This window comes from Rhineura floridana, chromosome 4 (assembly GCF_030035675.1).
Source record: "Rhineura floridana isolate rRhiFlo1 chromosome 4, rRhiFlo1.hap2, whole genome shotgun sequence".
NCBI classification, from domain to species: Eukaryota; Metazoa; Chordata; class Lepidosauria; order Squamata; family Rhineuridae; genus Rhineura; species Rhineura floridana.
The window spans coordinates 4,038,515-4,057,197 of NC_084483.1; the positions used below are offsets into that span (position 1 = coordinate 4,038,515).

General features: G+C 40.1%; 1 protein-coding gene across 5 annotated transcripts in view; it reads left to right on the top strand.

The window, feature by feature from the left end:
* The window catches only part of WDPCP (WD repeat containing planar cell polarity effector), a 255,323-nt gene that overhangs the window by 190,520 nt on the left and 46,120 nt on the right, over window positions 1-18,683 (top strand). For 4 of the 5 annotated variants that reach the window (XR_009762090.1, XM_061622283.1, XM_061622282.1 and 1 more), the window contains one exon: window positions 5,092-5,194. Coding sequence is in view for 4 of the 5 variants with exons in the window: in XM_061622283.1 (XP_061478267.1) it covers window positions 5,092-5,194 (103 nt within the window). In the remaining variant the exon portion in view is untranslated. Of the gene's footprint in view, window positions 1-5,091; window positions 5,195-6,115; window positions 6,259-18,683 lie in introns of those variants that run through there. The other variant, XM_061622284.1, reaches the window with a different exon arrangement.

Consider the following 18,683-nt stretch of genomic DNA (forward strand, 5'->3'; position numbering starts at 1 on the left):
TGCCTTCGGATCAAAGCCTTGGTCTGCTTGCATTCTCAAAATTGCCTCACCTAATCAAGCTATTCCAATTGGTAGGACAAAGGACAGACCAATTCTGCAAATATCAAGGGGTGCCTGCTTAGATCATATGAACTACTCCATATATTCCTGATTTTCCATTTGGTGAGGTTTTTATAAACAGAAATGACCGGGATTAACACAGCTATGTAGCAAGTACCTCCCCATCCACCAGGCAGATATTTATATGCCTTATTACCGCACACAAAGTAGTGGCCTGCTAGGGCTGTAAACCCAGCTGCACATCTGGGAGAAGACATCCATAAGCTATAATAGCTTATGATATGTTTTCTAGTCATGACCCAAGTGTGGATGTTTGCATTCACCCAGGATCTTGCCCTGTTGATAGTGTAGGTTATATTGCAGGGGGACTGATCAACAAGATGGGTAGTCCCATTAAACATCCAACAGAAATTACCCATTGTTTTTACAACATACAGGAATTCTGTTCTGTTGCAGCCTACATCTTGCCAGGTTATGTTTTTTGTTTCCTGAGAAGTCAATAAGGGGGTACGCATCTCTGTCTGATTTAATGGTCTGGGAACTAAGGGGACTCCCCTTCTGCACTAATGGACATATGTTGGCACACCCAGCAGTCTGAAACATTTAAAAAACCCTAAGGACAATTTCATTAAAATGTTTTCTCTATATGTTTGTTGAGGGTACAGGATCAGGATCGTTAAAATCTCTAGACACCAGAGTAATTTCATGTTGTTTGAATATTATTCGGCTTGCTTTTTCAGGCAATTCTTCAGATTTGTTGTCATAACTTCTCCCAGAGTTTTCATTAGAGCACCTCCAGTAGTCAAAGCAAAGTATAATGCACAACACAGTCAAAGCACAAAGTTCTCAGCTTAAAATAACATTGTTAAAACAATGTTTTAGTTCAGACAAACACATCTGCCTTTTCTGGCTGTATAATGGGCCTGGCAGTGCTTGGCTTACACCAGGCCTTAACCAGGCTTTATTATGACCTACCTCCTTCCCACAGCTTGCTGACCTGTACTTCTGTACTGGTGTTGGTCTATTAAGGCTCAGAAGAAGGTTTTATGAGGTTACACCTTTCGTGGTCGCAAGTTGTACCTATTCTTGGCTTTTTCTGGTTCAGGTACTGGTTGTTTGTCAGTGTCAGGATTCTCAGCAGGGTAGTTATCAGGTGGACCAGGAACTGTCGCAGAGGGTGGATAGGTTTCAGCCTATGAAGACTGATGACTCCTTCATTGCTCAGCATCCTGTGAGGTTATCAGGACTGGACCCCATTCATGTTCCTTATCCACACCTTGGGGAGGGTGAGTGCATTTACAGTAGGAAGTGTGTGTTCAGGAGTTCAGGTTCTGACACTTTACAGCAGAGTGAGTAGTGAGAAAGATCTGGAAAGGGCCAATCCAGTGTGGCTCCAAACAGTTCTTCTGTTGATAGACCACATATATTCAATCACCAGGCTTCAGGTTGTGGCAGGGAGTGTCAGACCTGGATATTGGCAGAGGGGTCCCTGAAAAACTGGGTTAGTGTGAGGCGAGTCAGGTCTGGGGCCAGTCATTTCTTATTTATGGCTTGGGTCATTTCTGTTTCTCAACCTGAATGTAATGTTCTTTTCTGGAGTAAGATCACAGCTGCAAACACTCCACTCTTGCAAAATTTCAGGGGGAACGGAGCTTACATAATTCTAAATTATTTCTAAATCCACATCAACATTCATAAGGAAATATATAAAAAAATCAAAATTGGGAGAGAATGCAAGTGAGAAAGCAGGGATAAAAGCATACAGGATTGACAACACCATAAATGTGGTAGCAAGTCCAGGGGAAAGGGGATTAGGAAAAAGGACTAAGCTCTATGATATACCTAAAGAGAAGAGGAGAGATGAGGCAGAAGTGTTAAACAGGATGCTTCTTCTAAGTATCTGCATATCTACTTCCATAGATCTACTAAATGGGTGCATAAAAAGTTTGCAATTACAAGAGTGTGAATATTACTCAAAAACAATTGTACATTTCTTTTTGACTAAGGGTGGTAGGTGCTGCAGTCAAGATTTTTAAGGCTAAACTAATTTCACAACTGTTATACTGAGTTGCACAGTGGGTTACAGTCCTGCATCCCTCTGAAAGTGTCTAGTCTTTCTTTTTAGATCTCTTTCGGATGCTCCAAAATGTGTAGCTGACTCTGTTCTCAATTTGGAAGTGGGCTTATGCTCACTAATAAGCCTGGCTTGGACTTTAGTGTGGCAGCAACTATCCATTGGAACTCTGCCTATTGAGAACAAGCAGTGCCTTTGCTATACTGTTTTCGGCACCTTCTTAAAACATTTTTGTTTAGACAAATCTATCCAGACAGAAATTCTGTCCATGTGGTTCTGGTGCTGTTGAGACTATAGTGCACATATTTTTGTACTGTAATTTTTACAAGGGTGCCAGGGCCAGGTAGCTGCACCCCATTTTGGAATGGATTCCTGGTAGATCTGATGCAGTTCTCTTCAAAGTATGCTTAAACGGTAATAGTCCTTATATCATTTTAAATGTTGCCAAATTTTTAAGTGTTGCTATTGATACCAAGACTAAAATGTTTGGAGATTAAGTAAGAGACACACTTACTTTTGAGCCGGTTCCAGTTAATCTCCTGAAAACGGGGGGGGGGGGCACGATGCTAGTGAAATTCTGCTGCTTTTTACTCTAAAACTTGGTTGGATCAGCTTGAGTGTTGTTGTTTTTAATTGAGGTTCAGACTGATTCCACAACTGATTGGTAGATCAACCCATTGCCCCCCCCCCGTGCGCTAATAGAAACATTTTGTTGTAGGCTCAGGATGTAGGCTCAGGAAGAGACAGTGATTGGCCCAACACTTTACTGTGGACAGTCCTGCAAGGCCTGAAGTCAGGTGTGTCCAGCCGAGGGCAGAGTTGCTTCTAAACACAGCCAGAAGAACAATTCTTGCTGCTTTAAAACCGACTAATGTGCCAGGTCGATGGAGTCAGTGGCAGATCTATCTTCTTAAATGTGGATCTGTCCCAATAAATGGGGGTATCGTAAGAGCAAAGGAGACATGCAGGTGAGGAGGGTGATTACTCCCAACCACAGCAACACCCTGGGCATATTTCTCCCAGACAGACTCACTTCTGGCACCAGAGTCCAAGTGAGGAAAAAGTGTCATAGCAATATAAGGTGTTTGTATTGGCATATAAAGCCCTTAAGAGCTTAGGACCAGCTTACTTGTGCCCACTGCTTCAGTCTGTGGAACTGGCAAGGTTATAGGGACCACTTAATACTCGTTCCACAGTTGTAAGAAATCAATCTTTTTGTGTGTCAGCAACTATACTTTGGAACTCCCTGCCTATTGACGTCAGGCAGGTGCCTTTGCTGTATTCTTTTTGGCACCCACTTAAAACATTTCTGTTTAGGCAAGCCTATTTAGACGCATAAATGTTGATGTGTTTTAAACTCTTTTTAGTCTATTGCTGTTTTACTTGTTTTAAAATGTTTTAATTACTTGTTTTTAACTGTTTTTATTGATAATTTTAATGTTTCTTGTAAACTGCTTAGAGGTTCTTTACAATCAAGTAGTATATAAATTTAATTAATTAATTAATTAAGACTGTAGGAAGTAAGCAGCCCTCACCCACATGTTCCTTTTGTTTTTAAAATTAAATCTACACCCTCTTCATACGTTCTTGGGGCAGACCTACAGTTAAAGAGATAGGCCATTGCATCTTATTTGGGCCTTAGATTTAGACCAGGGGTGAGGTACCTCCAGCATGTGGGCTATATTTGGCCACCCAGCGATCCCCATTTGGACCACAAGCTCATTTTCCCCAAACTACACTCAACACGTGCCAAACCTGACATATGTGATGTCAGGTGCAGGGCAGGAATTGACATGGCTTTGAAGGAACAGTTGGGACCTTAAAGTGACCTCCTGATTGTTCCTTTGCTGGAGCAAGGCACACTCCCTCTGCCCATCAGCTGAAGGGTGGTGAGGGCTAGCCTTGCTCTGGGAAGTGGAAATGATTTTTATTGGAACTGCTGCTAAAACAGATTTTTTCCCCTCCATTTTCACAGCAATTTCACTGAAAACTGTGTCCCCCTCCTGGAGGGCTTTCAAGCAGCTCTGCACTGCTGTTTGAGCCTCTGAAAACCAAAGGTTCAAAGAGGAGAGCGGGGCTGTTTACAATTGTTTTTGCAAACAGCCCCATCCTGCTGTTGAACCTCTAAAAACCAAGCGGTTTTCAAATGTTTTAAGAGCAGTATGGGGCTGTTTGCAAAAGGGCTTTAAAACAGCCCCACACTACGCTTTGAACTCCCAACAATTGGGGTTTCAATATGCAGCATCACCTGACTGCCTAATATTTTTTGGTGATTGACAAGTGGGTAGCCCTGCCCATCTATCAAATTTTGCCCACCAGGATTGAGAGAAGGATCTGGCCTACTGGCCAGAAAAAAATCCCCACACCTGATTTAGATCAAAGAAGGGAATTTCCAAAGCTACTGTTTCCTCCAATTTTCAGAGTGGAATTGACAAAATCCAGACTGGAAACACAAAAGAAAGAATAAAAAGGCAAAAAATACATGAAAAAAGAAACGAATAGAACAGAAGGGAAGTTTGTGGGGTGATTGGGAAAGGGTATTATTTGCATGAAGTACTATATTATATTCAGCCACTTGGGAATTTGGATTCAGTCATATGTTTAGCCTAAACCCTTCTAACCAGAGATCTGCCAAGCTTTAGCTTTGTTGCGCTGTACAATATCAAAACCTAAAGTGTCTTTGAAAGGTTTGCTTATACTGCAGGGTTGAGAGCTCTGTTCTTTCTGTTAATGGTTAACACTTTGTTCATTATTAACTACCAGGAAAGAAGCATGAATAGGATAATAAACCTGCATTTCAGAAGAGTAACACTGAGAAAATTATAAATATAGTCTCATCACTTCCATCTGCGTTTCAGATCTAAGCAATAAAAAGCCTTTTTTCCTTTCAAATTCTCCTTTGTTACTTGTCCAAGATTCATTTTAGATTAATCTTTTATTTTGCTTTATTTCTAAAGGACATCCATTACTTTGCACTAGATAAGGGTGAATTGGCACTAGCTGAAGTGGCAAAGAAAAAAGCTACAGACATTGACACAGAATCGATAACCGCTGGAGTTGGTAAGAATTAATGCTGTTTTTTAAAATGGCTGTTTTTGTTTTAATCAATACTGCTTGTATTACTATCATGTTATGCTTGTAGCTGGGTTATTGGTTAATTGGAATTGTTTTCGGGGTGGGAGAACAATGATGGTGTCTTCACTTAACAGAGAAAGGTAATAATACAGAAACAGCTTTTAAACACAAATGTGTGAATGGTGGATTATAAAAGTTCCAAAATAAGCTAGAACTCTTTGCAAAGCAAGAATGCATTATTTGCATATTGCAAAAAGAGCTAGATGCTGAAATCCCTATTGATGCCTTACATTTTATTTAAGAGCCACATGAGGGTCATGCTTACTCTGAACAGGTTTTCACAGAGAGTGCACTTCATTGAGCCAATTATATTCATTAAAGGCTAATTTGCAAATGATCTGGTTCTAAAGTACTTGTGTTGGTCAATAGGGCATCAGCCTCTAAGAGGAATATGTAACCTAGGCATGCAAAATTTGGCCTGTAGCTGACAACCAACTTTTCTCTTTTTGTTGAATGTCCAAAACAAAATATGCCCACTACTGACTGCTTATTTTAGAGACATATGTAAGCAGATGTATACTTCATATAGAGTATCAGAATACAAAATGTAAAGCAAGATTTGACCCTAAGGAACACACAATTTTCTCTTCTTTCCAACTTTGCTTCTGTCTGAGTTGAGAAATTTGATACTGTAAATGCTATATTGCTTAAGTATAACAGGGGGCTAGGCTGGAGGTAATTAAAAAAGATTGCAGACAGAACCTAGCCATCCCAAGAATAGGGGGGAAGAACAGCTTGGATTTATGTCCTTATTTGTAAAACATGAATTATTTCTGCAGTAAATACAGGAATTTCCTCAAAAAGGTAGATGAAAATTGCTTTTATCCTTTTACCATTATTATATAGGGCAGAAGGAGAAGGATGCACCTCCGGTAAATGTAGAACTGAATATCTGGGTGAGACAGAGTTATTTTGATTGTGGCAAATTGATTTAAGGAAAAAATCTGCAAATGTGACCATTCCACTTTCAGTATATTGCCATTTTTTTGCAAATTTAGCAGGCATGTATTGTCGATTAGTGCGTCATTGTTCAGCTTTCCGTATTCAGACTAATGCTCAATACAGAGAAACTTACATAATAGCAATTTGTCTTTTTCGTTATCTACCTCATAAAGTGAATAATATGTTTTGTCTGTGCTGCTTCCCCACATCTCCACTGACAAATGCTACCTCACTCAAACCATTTCTCTTGTATCTTGTTCTCTGGCAACTGGAGTTCACCTGACTCACCTCTTTCCCAGTGCCTACACAGAACGCTGCCTTGGCCAACAGCAAGCACTACTGTTATTACTGCAACTTCTTAGTAGCTAGTAGAAGCTGAGCAAATTTCAGTGGTGATGTTACAGGTAACATTATTTTTGAAACTCAGAATTGCTAGTTTGTAGGCAGATTAAACAGAGACATAATTTGCCATGTAACTAAATAAATAAATAAGAAAAAAATTGCCCAGTAAAAATTGAGGTGAAGTTACTTGGGAATCTTGTTTTCTCCCAATTTCAAGAAATCAGACCAATGTTAGTTTCATTTAAGGGTTGAAAGAAAGAAAGAAAGAAAGAAAGAAAGAAAGAAAGAAAGAAAGAAAGAAAGAAAGAAAGAAAGAAAGAAAGAAAGGTTCATCCAATTCTCCTGCTCATCACGTAAACACAAACCAACATTATTAAGATTAATTCGATAAAAGCTTTTTAACAGGCCACAGTCTCAAAGGGCTTTTTATATTTGAAATCCCGTGTGAGTGCATCTTGTGGCATTATGAGATCAAAATAACATTTCTAATTTTGGGAAAGTATAATGTCCTATTCCTCATCCATCCCTATTCATGAACAAACTGAAGACAGGTGGGCATGAAGTATTACCATAAGTAAAAAAGTTTTACATGGCATATTTAAATTGCACACTCTGTTTCTGTCAAATGCACTGGATCATTAATTTACCACAATGAAATGAAAAGCTGACTGCCAAAGGCAGTCTTCTGCATCAGCTCTTGCAACCCAATCCTGTGCATGTTCATTCAGAAGTAATCCCCACCGACTTCCATAGGACTTACTCTCAATTAAGTATGCATCATATAGGCAGCATAAAAGTAACAGTAATAGCTGCTCTTGGCAAGAAGTGGTTGCACTGACATAAGTAGGTGCTGCTGCTTCACAAATGATTCAATTGTGGATTCTTTCCTCCTGTATATATCAAAGGAGGGATGCCGTCAAATAAGTTAAGAAAAACCTACCCACAGAGAATCATTACTTCTAGAAATTCCAAGCTAAAAAGAAAAATAGAATATTAGAGACACTACCCACATTAAAACTCAGATGGCAGCAGAGAGGAAACTCTTCATCCCTTGAACCCAGAAGCCACTTTCAGGATGGGACACGGGAGTTGAAAAGCATTAGATACATATGCCCTCCTCCTCTGGAATCCTAGAGATGTTTTCAACAGATGGGGGAAGGATAGTGCTGGCATAGTGGGCACGGATAGTGGGCACGGATAGTGGGCACGTGCAGCACTTCACTTTTCCTCCTAACAACTAATGGCAGCCATTTACTTATACAAAGTTGTTTGTTTGTTTAAAACAATTTAACACTTAGGGCACCAATGGGTGCAGACTAAACATTGCCGCCACCCATCCTAGGTCCTGGAGTAAGAAGCAGAGTTTGCCCTTTTTCAACTGTACTCTATGTTGCAGCCTGTTTACTTTGTCCCATAGAACTCAGAAGGACCTGTTGAAAACAAAGCCAGTCATTGTCTGCATAGCCCTGCCCTAGGGCCTGCTTCTTACTAATTTAGAGCAAGGTTGCCAACCGTTTTGGACTGGGGGACACGTTTTGAATTTTGAGAAAGTACTGAGGATTCCAGTGACAAAATGGCTGCCGTGGGGAGCTATTTACACAAAATTAGAATACAGTTATTGCTGTTTCTCCCCCCACCCACCCCTGCCGGGACAACTTCATGTTTACCATGGAAGGTCAGCTTTCCTAATGCCAATCCTAAACTAAAGTCTAGGCTGCCATCCTATACCCACATACATGGGAGTAAGCCAAATTAAACACAAAAATACATACTTCTGAAGTAGACATGTCTACCATTGTATTGTAAGTTAACGATACAGTGATTTTTTAATTAGTGCTTGGACATCAGCAGAGACATGCCTACGTTTCTTTGCAAAATTGTCATATTTTGCATTTGCCATCCACCCACATTTATTGTGTGGTAGTAACACAGCATATATTGTGAAATATGTAGCTATTTTACTTTAAGATAGTAAATCAAGCTATCAGAGTAACTGCTGCAAATGGAAACTGGCCATAAGAAATTCCATAAGTAATAAAGGTTTGTGGAGGTGAGTAATTCAGCCATTAAGATATTCTTGCATTATGAATACCCAGTGAAAAGCCTATCTAATGAATGTCAGAAAGTTTCCCAAGGCCAGCTTTCAACAAATTGCATTAGGTCTCAGCAAGATGAATTTATTTTAACCTTCAAATCAGTTGCTTTCACCCCAAAGGGATTCATGTTGTGACAAGACAGCCCGATAAATGCTGCATAGTTCAAAGGCAAACTGTAGAACCTCATCCTTTTATAAAGAAATTTAGTTTTAAATGTTGGTGGTTTTGAGTTTTGGCAGCATCTCTAACAAAGGTACCCTAGTTAGAAAAACATCAGTGATATGACAGTTCCATGCTTGTGAAAACCCCTACAGGGCAGATTTGCTCAATGGTCCATTAGTTAACATGAACAACATTGAGCTTTCTTTCCTAGTTTGAGGCGGGGGGGGGGGGGCTTTATAAATTATTGTTAACCATTTAATGTGTGGTTAACTATATGGAACCATGAAGTATATCCTAAAGCTTGAAATCTTTTTAAAAGTTCATGTTTCACTTGTTTACATATAGTAAAAATGTGTTTATCTTTTAGTCCAAATTCATGAGTTCTATTTCTTTAATTGGCCAAACTGCATAAAGGCTCTTTAAAACAATACTGTACGTTGCTTTCTTGCAGAATTTTGATAAGCATCTTCTGTATAGGTCACTCTGGTTCAGTGCACAAAACTCCAGAATATTCAAAAAAATAGCCTCTAGACTACCACATAGTAAGTGACTTCCAATGTTATCTTCTTGTATACATGAAGACAGCTAATTAAATTGTCCTAAGCTAATTGTCCTAAGACTCTGCTCTCCCCATAATTCATGGTTCATGTAGGTATTAACTATGGGTATGACTTAACCCATTTTCTGTGTGACATGCACCTGTACAGACTACTGCCTTTGCATGCCTTGAATGTACTGGGACCAGGATAAAGAAGACAGGCACATATCTATCATCTCTTTCTGGAGTGGGCCCTAAAATGATTTGGGCTTAAAGTTAGGCAAATTATATCTGCTTCCTTCACTTGTTCGCTAGTAATCCTAAATATTGACATGACAAATAGGTAATATGGACATTCACCACATGTGAAAAATCCATAAAAGAGGCAAGGCCCCTAACTGATTCCAGGAGATAGAAGTTTAGTGTGGTGTTAGATATCCCAGTGTGTTTTGACTGATTCTCTTCTTAAGAGGCATTAGAAGAAATAATGCAAGAATAAAAATATTTTTCATGCCCCAGTACGGATTTATGGTACAAATTACATTTCAGACTCATAAAAGACATAGAAACAGTTTTAACTAATCAAAATTGTTTTTATTTTTGTGTTCTTTGATGCTCCTGAAATTGTAGGTGCTTTATAGAGATTGTTCTATTTATTTTACTTCTAGGCATTCCTTCTTGTAAAGTTATTGTAAAGTTATTGTCACTCCTTGCTTTTCTTTCACATTACCATTTCCATCAAAGAGCATGCACAGTTTTCTACCCCAAAGCAATCTATTTTAAGAATCAGCCCCAACATTAAGGTTAATAATTTTTATGTAATAATTGAATGATATGCTGACTTTAGTTTGTTTAAATACGTCGGATAAAACGTTGAAAGACCAAGGGGACCTCGAATGATCATGTGCTGTGTACTACACTAATTTCAAGGTCTTGGTTATTGAATCAAGAATGTCAGTAGAATGTTTAGAGCAATGTCCCTATTTGTTCCTATTTGGCATAGAAAATATATATTCCCTGTGCTAAATATGTTCATTTCCATGAACGTATTTAACAATGTTAAAAAAAAAGTCCATGGCAAAGTGGTAATATCTGGACTTGGTCAAATATAGTAAAATATATATGATGGATTAGCAAAATCATAAATCTTCTTAAAATTCTATGCTTTATATTTTTGAAGCAGTGAACTGCACTTGCTTCACTTCTGGTAAGCCCAGCAACATTTTATGTTTTAGACTTGGTCAGACTAGAGAACATAGCCGCATCAAATTCCACCACCTCTGCTTGCCTTTACTATGTCATGTCATCAGTTTTTATCTATACATTCCACTGCTGGCAGCTTAAGCCCCTAATAATTATAAGTACATCAAAGGAAGCAGGTCTGCTTCGCTCCATAGAGCCTACATTAGACTGTACATACCATAATTTGAAAGTTCGAATCATAGCACTATTTCCCCTTTCCCCTTCTGTATCGTAACACTGCGTACAGTAGAATGCTATTTAAATATACAAAGACACCATAGTTTATACTACAAGTCTTAAGTGAAGCAGTTGCTTTGCGAATCTTCCTTCTGTGTGCCAATTAATCCTATGCAATAGAACATCACAATAACTCGGAATCAAGCCACACCCAGGTATTTCAATAGTAGTTCTTTTCATGTGGAATTCCCACTCTTTGCAAACAGAGTGAAAATTGGCATGATAGGGAAATGTACCAGCTGAAGCATGGAAGTTATGTAGCGTACATAAGGGAGAACAATGAGTGGACTGCCCTAACACACACATCAGTATTTTGGTGATGTTTCGGTGTCCACAATCACAGTGCCTTAATTCATATTTCCTTGGCTATATATCGGCCTAAAATTCACATACTGATCAACACAGGCCCTAACAAGGCATAAATACTGCCAATAAAAAAAGGTACAAAAATAATGCTTCGATTAGCAACAGATACCTGCTGCAGCATAATCCTGCTAGGAACATGAATAATCTCTGCAGGTAGATATGTCATTACCACTGCTGGCTCAAGCTGAGAGCTATTTTGCTAAGGGCGGTATATAAATTGAAATAATAAATAAATAAATAAGTAAACAAAGTGTTTTCCCTCAAGCTATCCTTAGCCCCCTCTTGTCTCCTTTTAAAGAGTTACCTGCAGAGTGGCTTTTTGGGTATTTGTGGTGAAGTCAGAATCGGGACAAAAGCACAAAATGTTTTGCCATTATTGCCAACAATCCAAAAAAAAGTGACAGCCAATATTCTCTTGGTGGCACTAACTTTAACAGTTTTCACGTACATTTTACAGCAAGAAAATTAAAATTTTAAAGCCGTTTGAATTAAGGCTAGTATGTAAATGTTGATTCTCCTTGATCTCTCAGCGGCTTTCGATACCAGTGACCATGGTATCCTTCTGGGACAGCTGGCTGAGTTGGGAGTGGGAGGTACTGCTTGGCAGTGGTTCTGCTCCTATTTAGCGGGTCGTCTCCAGAAGGTAGTGCTTGGGGAGCATTGCTCGGCACACTGGACTCTCCAGTATGGGGTTCCGCAGGGGTCAGTTCTGTCCCCCATGCTGTTCAACATCTACATGAAACCGTTGGGTGCAGTCATCTGGAGCTTTGGAGTGCATTGTCATCAGTATGCTGATGACATGCAGCTCTATTTCTCCTTTTCATCTTCATCAGATGAGGCTGTCAATGTGCTGAACCGGTGCCTGGCTGCAACAGTGGACTGGATGAGGGCTAATAAACTGAGGCTCAATCCAGACAAGACTGCTGCTAGTGGGTGGTTCTTCTGACCGGATGGTGGATGTTCAACCTGTCCTGGATGGGGTTGCACTCCCCCTGAAGGAGCAGGTTTGTAGCTTAGGGGTTCTCCTAGAACCATCTTTGTCACTTGAGGCTCAGGTAGCCTCAGTGGCACAGAGTGCCTTCTACCAACTTCGGTTGGTGGCCCAGCTATGCCCCTATCTGGACAGGGATAACCTGGCTTCAGTTGTCAATGCTCTGGTAACCTCCAAGTTAGATTACTGCAATGCACTCTATGTGGGGCTGCCTTTGAAGATGGTTCGCAAACTGCAGCTGCCAGATTGGTAACAGGGACCAGACAGTTCGAACATATAAAACCGATTCTGACCCACTTGCACTGGCTGCCGGTATGTTTCAGAGCTCAATTCAAAGTGCTGGTTTTAACTTATAAAGCAGGGGTGGCCACTCCGTGGCTCTCCAGATGCTGCTGGACTAAAGCTCCCATCATCCCTGACCATGAGCTGTGTTGGCTGAGACTGATGGGAGCTGTAGTTCAGCAGCATCTGGAGAGCCACGGAATGGCCACCCCTGCTATAAAGCCTTACACGGCTTTATACAATACCTGATGGAACGCCTCTCCCGATACGAACCAACCTGTACACTACGCTCAACATCCAAGGCCCTCCTCCGGGTGCCTACTCTGAGGAAAGCTCAGAGGATGGCAACAAGGGAGAGGGCTTTCTCAATGGTGTCCCCCAAATTATGGAATGATCTCCCTGATGAGGTGAGTCTGGTGCCAACACTGTTATCTTTTTGGCACCAGGTCAAGACTTTCCTCTTCTCCCAGGCATTTTAGGATGTGTTTTTAAATTGTTTTTTTTTTAAGTGTTTTTAAATTTGTATGTTTGTATATTTGTTTTTAATTGTCGTAAACCGCCTAGAGAGCTTCAGCTATGGGGTGGTATACAAATGTAATAAATAATATAGATTACTATTATGTTTCACCTATGAAAGAAATGGGGTTTGCTCACAAACATGTTTGGAGAATTTCAGCCATTGGTTATCTGATCCTCTGTATTGTCACTCCTGAGTGCACTCATTTGGATAGAAGCTGGCAAAAACATGTTAGCAGCTGGTATGCACACTAAGTTTATAACCTTTCTTTTATTTACTCTGTAATGTGATGTGACAGGGTGTAACACATCATAGACATGATGTGTCAGCTGAGGAATTTCAAAAGGAGCTGTTTTTCTAGGTTTGAAAATAGGTGAAATGTTAAAGCAGATAGTCCTTTCAGAATATTAATTGTTATATCTTACATTTATCCACACCAAATGTTTCAGACAAAATATTCATCAACGATACAAATTATAAATGTCAGTTCAGTCCTGAGGTAGATGAGTGCTTATATGTACCTAGACTTCTTCTTTTTAATAGCCAATTAGCTTAGGAAACAGGTCCTCTTGAGTTCAATGGGACTTACTTCCAAGTAAGTGTGTATGTATAGGATTGTAGCTTAAGGAAACGGAGTATTTTAAAATGTTTGTAGAAATATCCTCTAGTGAAGATGCTGGACTCTCAATCTAATTGCATACAGTGTTTTTCAGATCTAAGCTCTCGTTCGTCTACCCAGCTAATATTTTTCAATGAGAGTAGCAACATAAAGCACAACCCTTCCCAAAGAAGGCAGATAGGCTCAGATAGGAAGAAGTGCACAAGAGCATCCCCAATAGCTAGCACTAGTTCTGTGCTTTTGCTGGACTCACAGAAAAAGGATTTACCTTACAAATTCCAGCAGCAGATCAAGTGCTAACCCCAGAGGACAGGTGAATTTGAAGAACGTTAAACTTATAGGAACTATGCAGAAGCAAGAGTGTATAAATATAAACAGAAAAAGAAGAGGGAGTTAAAAAATTAACTTTATCTTCACATGCTATTCACAGAAGTTAAAGAAGCGCAAGGGCTCTTGGAAACAAAAAGGAATCTCCCTTGCTTTTTTGCCCTATTTCCTGAAGAGGAAGAGCTTCCAAGATCAGGAAGTAATTCTGAAATAGAAGGAAGCAAAGTCAGGCCTTCTCCCTGGAAAGTATTAGCCAGCTCTGAACAAGGACACTACTGCAGAAAAGTCCCAGTATCTAAAGAACTGTATGGCCTTTTTTACTAGGATGGGACCCTGGAGAGGTTAAGGGGCTTCTACTTATCCTAGCCTTGAAGGGGAGATGGCTGGCAACAGAAGGTTCCCTTCCTTGATCAACTAAGCTGAAAACAAGCTGTTGACACTATTTCTCAGGGATTGCCAGATCAATCAATAGGGCCCATCTACACATTGGTTTACTGTGTGTTTAGTGCTACTCACATGTCCTTTTAATTTGCATGGTTCACATGACGTTACCAGCAAATAGAAACTATCATGCAGTTTTCCCTGTAAATCCATACTAACCCAATCCTCTGATAATACAAAAAGGGAAGGAAAAAGTGTCTTCATTCTTTCTCTCTAGTGCTTGCAGACGCTTTGCTCTCATGCTTTTAGGTGGGTGTATCAGTCGTTCCCCTCTCCATGCCCACTCCCTCCTCCCTTCATTCATTTTGTTTCCTGAGGGCTGAGAAGCAACTTCCACCTGCTTTCCTCCTACAACTTTTTTATGTTGCTGCAAACGGTGCCTTTATTTTCTATTTTCCCCTAACCTGTGCTTAAAAGCATAACACAGCTCAAACAAAGATTTGTATTTCAGCTGTATCCTTCCAGGGGAAACACAGATATTTGCACTTCCAGGTTTTTTTTTAAAGGAAACCTGATGCTCCCTTTCAAGAGCCTCAGTCTTGTGAACTTTTGACTGCTTTGGGTCTGACCACTCGGGCACCGCTCAAATGGGGCAGGACAGTAGTGTGTGTCAATTTAGCACATGGAACCTGTAGTTCTCATTAAACTTTTTCAAAGACGAAAGAATGAGCCTCCAGTAGGGATTGGGGATAAATTAAATTCAGTTCACATTTAAAAGTGATCCTACCTAATTCACATTTTCCAAAATAAAACAAGAGCCGAAACATAGACATCCTCTGAATTTTGCAGTGCATTTCTCCGGCCAAGTGATGTCTACAGAAATGCATATACTAGGGTAAAGCATGCATAAGAATGTATATACTGGTGAAAATAACATGCAAAAATCAATTGTATTAGGGAAAATTGAATACAAAAATGCTGATGAATTTCCATGAGGGCTATTTAACAAAAGGATCTGAGTGCAAGAGCACTCTCCCCTTCTGCCGTTTCCAGCAACTGGTATTTAGAATCATACTGCCTCTGACTGTGGAGGCAGAGCATTGCCATCATGGCTAGTAGCCATTGATAGCCTGATACTCCATGTATTTCTATAATCCTCTTTTAAAGCCACCTAAGCATTCTGGCTTGTCTTTCATTCTTTGTTTAGTTAAATGAATCTTGCAGCAAAGTCCTATACATAACTACTCAGAAGTAAGTCATATTGAGCTCAATAGGCCTTACCCCCAGGTAAATGTTGTTACAACACGTGTCCTTGGGAACCTGAGTGTGTGAACCTGCCACCCACGTGTCCCATGAAATACACCTCCTTGAGAGGAGGGGGATTTTTGCTAGGGATAAAACAAGCACTTTGCCGTGAAATGTGCCCAAATGGTGCATGTATAACCCAAGAAATGCAGGTCCAAACCAGACTAAAGCAAAGCTTTCTTTTATTGAGAGAAAAGAGAAGAATAGCATTACAAAATTACTGGGTGCGTGGCAGCATTAATCATTAATTTCCTAACTCAGTCATAACTTTAAACTAAAGAGATCAAAGGACCCTATTACTATAAGAGTGACAGGTAGATGAGATAACCTATCCTAGGCCCAGGAGTGGGCAGTGGAATGCAGCTGAAGCGATGTGAAGGAGCTCTGGTCCAAGGGCAGGAAGGAATCTGTTTGCCTCAAGGCTTATGCCGAGATGCAGAATCCCTGCCTATTCTGTCCCTGCAGTCCCTCGTTGAGTTCTTTGAGAGCGTAGTTACACATGTTTGAGCTCAGATCGCCATTACCCCCCCCTTCAGATCTCAAGCCTTGCTTTTTAAAGACACCTTTTCTCTTCGAACTCCCCTGAAAAAGGAGGGTCTGGGTATGAGGTGATTTCGTGTATGTTTCTAGCTGACACTGAGAAAACTCAGTGATTTCTTCTAATGCTTTCTTTGAAAAATGGGATGGTTCTGCTGGGCTTGAGGGAATCTGCCAAGGAAGAAGATAACATTTATTTCAGTTTCTCTTGGTTATTTTTGTTGCTCACAGGATGGCCTTGTGCTGTCCCTTTCACAGTACCTCAGGAATGCATAACCAGTAAGGCAACAGGGGATGTAGGGTGGGAATTATGCTCCAGAGCCTTGCACCTCCTTGATTCCACTTGAACCAAAATGGGGTTTGTTGGCTGAGCAGTCGTAACATTTTGTATAGTCCTCCTTTGGCCCTCCTAATGTTGCTGAACTACAACTCCCATCAGCCCCAGCAAGTATGGCCAATGGTCAAGGATAATGGGAGTTGTAGTTCAGCAACATCTGGAGGGCCAAAGGTTCCCCACAACTGGTATATAAGACTGAAGCCTCAGTAACTTATTTCCCATGAAGAATCATTCTATGCTATGTGGCAGAGAAGGAGAAATGTCTCTCTTAAGATATCTGCCACTCACAAGTTTTGTATTTATTTATTTACATATTTATAATCCACACTTTAATAAAAAATGTATTAAGGCGGTGTACATAATGTAAAAATAAAATCAGCAAAAGCATTAATAAAAACATGATTAAAATAATCAATAAAATTGATTGGTTGAAAAGAGAAATTGCATATTGCAAAGGGCTATCTAAGCAGTACAGTTTTCAAAAGACATCTGAAAGAAGGGAGGGATGGTTGTTGCCAAACCACTACTAGTATGGAGTTTCACAGGGCAGGGCCTGGCGCACTAAAGGCCCGGTCCCTAGTGACGGCCAATCAAACCTGGAGGGTGTAGTGAACCACCCAGAAGTGCTCCATCAGAGAATCTCAGTGATAGAGATGGAGCATAAGGAATCAGATGGATCTTAAATTGCTTAGTGCTTTGTGAATTAACACAAGTACATTAAACCTGGTACAGTAGCAAATTGGCAAGTAGCGCAGCTCTCTTTGCAGCAGAGTAATATATTGCCAGTAATCTGCTTCTCTGAGCAGCCTGGCTGCTGGATTCTGCACTGGTTTCAGCTTCCAGACCAGATACATAGGCAGTCTCCCATAAAGTATGTTACAGTAATGAAGTCTTGGGGTTGCCAGTGCATGGACCACTGTGGTCAGGTTGTCATGGTCCAGGAATAGTCTCAGCTAGAGCTGATAGAAAGTGCTCTTGGCCAAAGAGGTCACTTGGGCCTCTAGTGGCAAAGATATGAGTTGTACTTGTACATAAGCACTTATACTTTAAAATAAAAATCTAATGTTCAAGTAATAGGTGACACAGTATTAATTGATCAAAATGTTTTCAATAAGTTAACTGACTAATCAATTAACTGTGACATCCATAATAATAGGACCATATCTCTGGGCATGTAAAGGGTTACATTTCCCTCGTTGCTGAGAAACTATACATCTGGAAACAGTGGAAGGTTTTGGCTCCCACACTCTCTCTTACATGAAGAGTTTATAAGAACATACATGCCAGAGTGTCAAGAAAGATAAATTGAAGTGGTTCCATGCCAAGGACTTGTCCTATGATACACAGGTCTAGTTCTATAGTCAGAATGAAAGGCAACATTTTTTCTAAGTTGGTTCTACAGATTGTTCTGCAAACACTGTATTTGCATGATACAAATGTCACTCAGCACAATTCCAGCATATCTTTCATCACTTATCTAAATAAATGTTCAACAAGAGACACATCACTTAAAAATATGAAACATAGCCTCTGACATGACTATCTTATTGTTTCCTGTTTTAATCTAAACCTTCGGATTAATTCGTATAGGGTTGAGGTTTGTATATTTTAATTTCACTAATGATTTCAGAGACTAACTACTGATGAAGTTTGCAATGCAAATAAAACAACGTACTAGTGTTAAAAATACACCACATATGGCTTAGAACTGCAAACACTGTATGGAAGTGTTTTCCAATAAGTGAATATATACGAATGGAATAGTTGTCCATACCAATTGCATGTGCATCATAAGCATGCATGCACCCTACCTTTTTATATGTTGCCCCTTTCTACCTGCAGCAACTCCCAGTACTCAACCACCAGATTATTTTTTATACTTGGAGTGTTTAAAAACAACATCATTTATTTATTTATTTATTCATTAGTCGCCCAACTGGCTGGTTATCCAGCCACTCTGGGTGACGTACAACATAAAAACATACAATTTACATTAAAGCATTAAAAAATCTCAAACAGTGATAATAAAACCTAACCCACCCCAAAAGCCTGCCTGAAGAGCCAGGTTTTCAAGGCCCGGCGGAAGCTTATCATAGAGGGGGCATAGCGGAGATCATTTGGGAGGGAATTCCACAGAGTGGGGGCCGCAATTGAAAAAGCCCTCTCCCTAGTCCTCACCACTCTAGCTGTTTT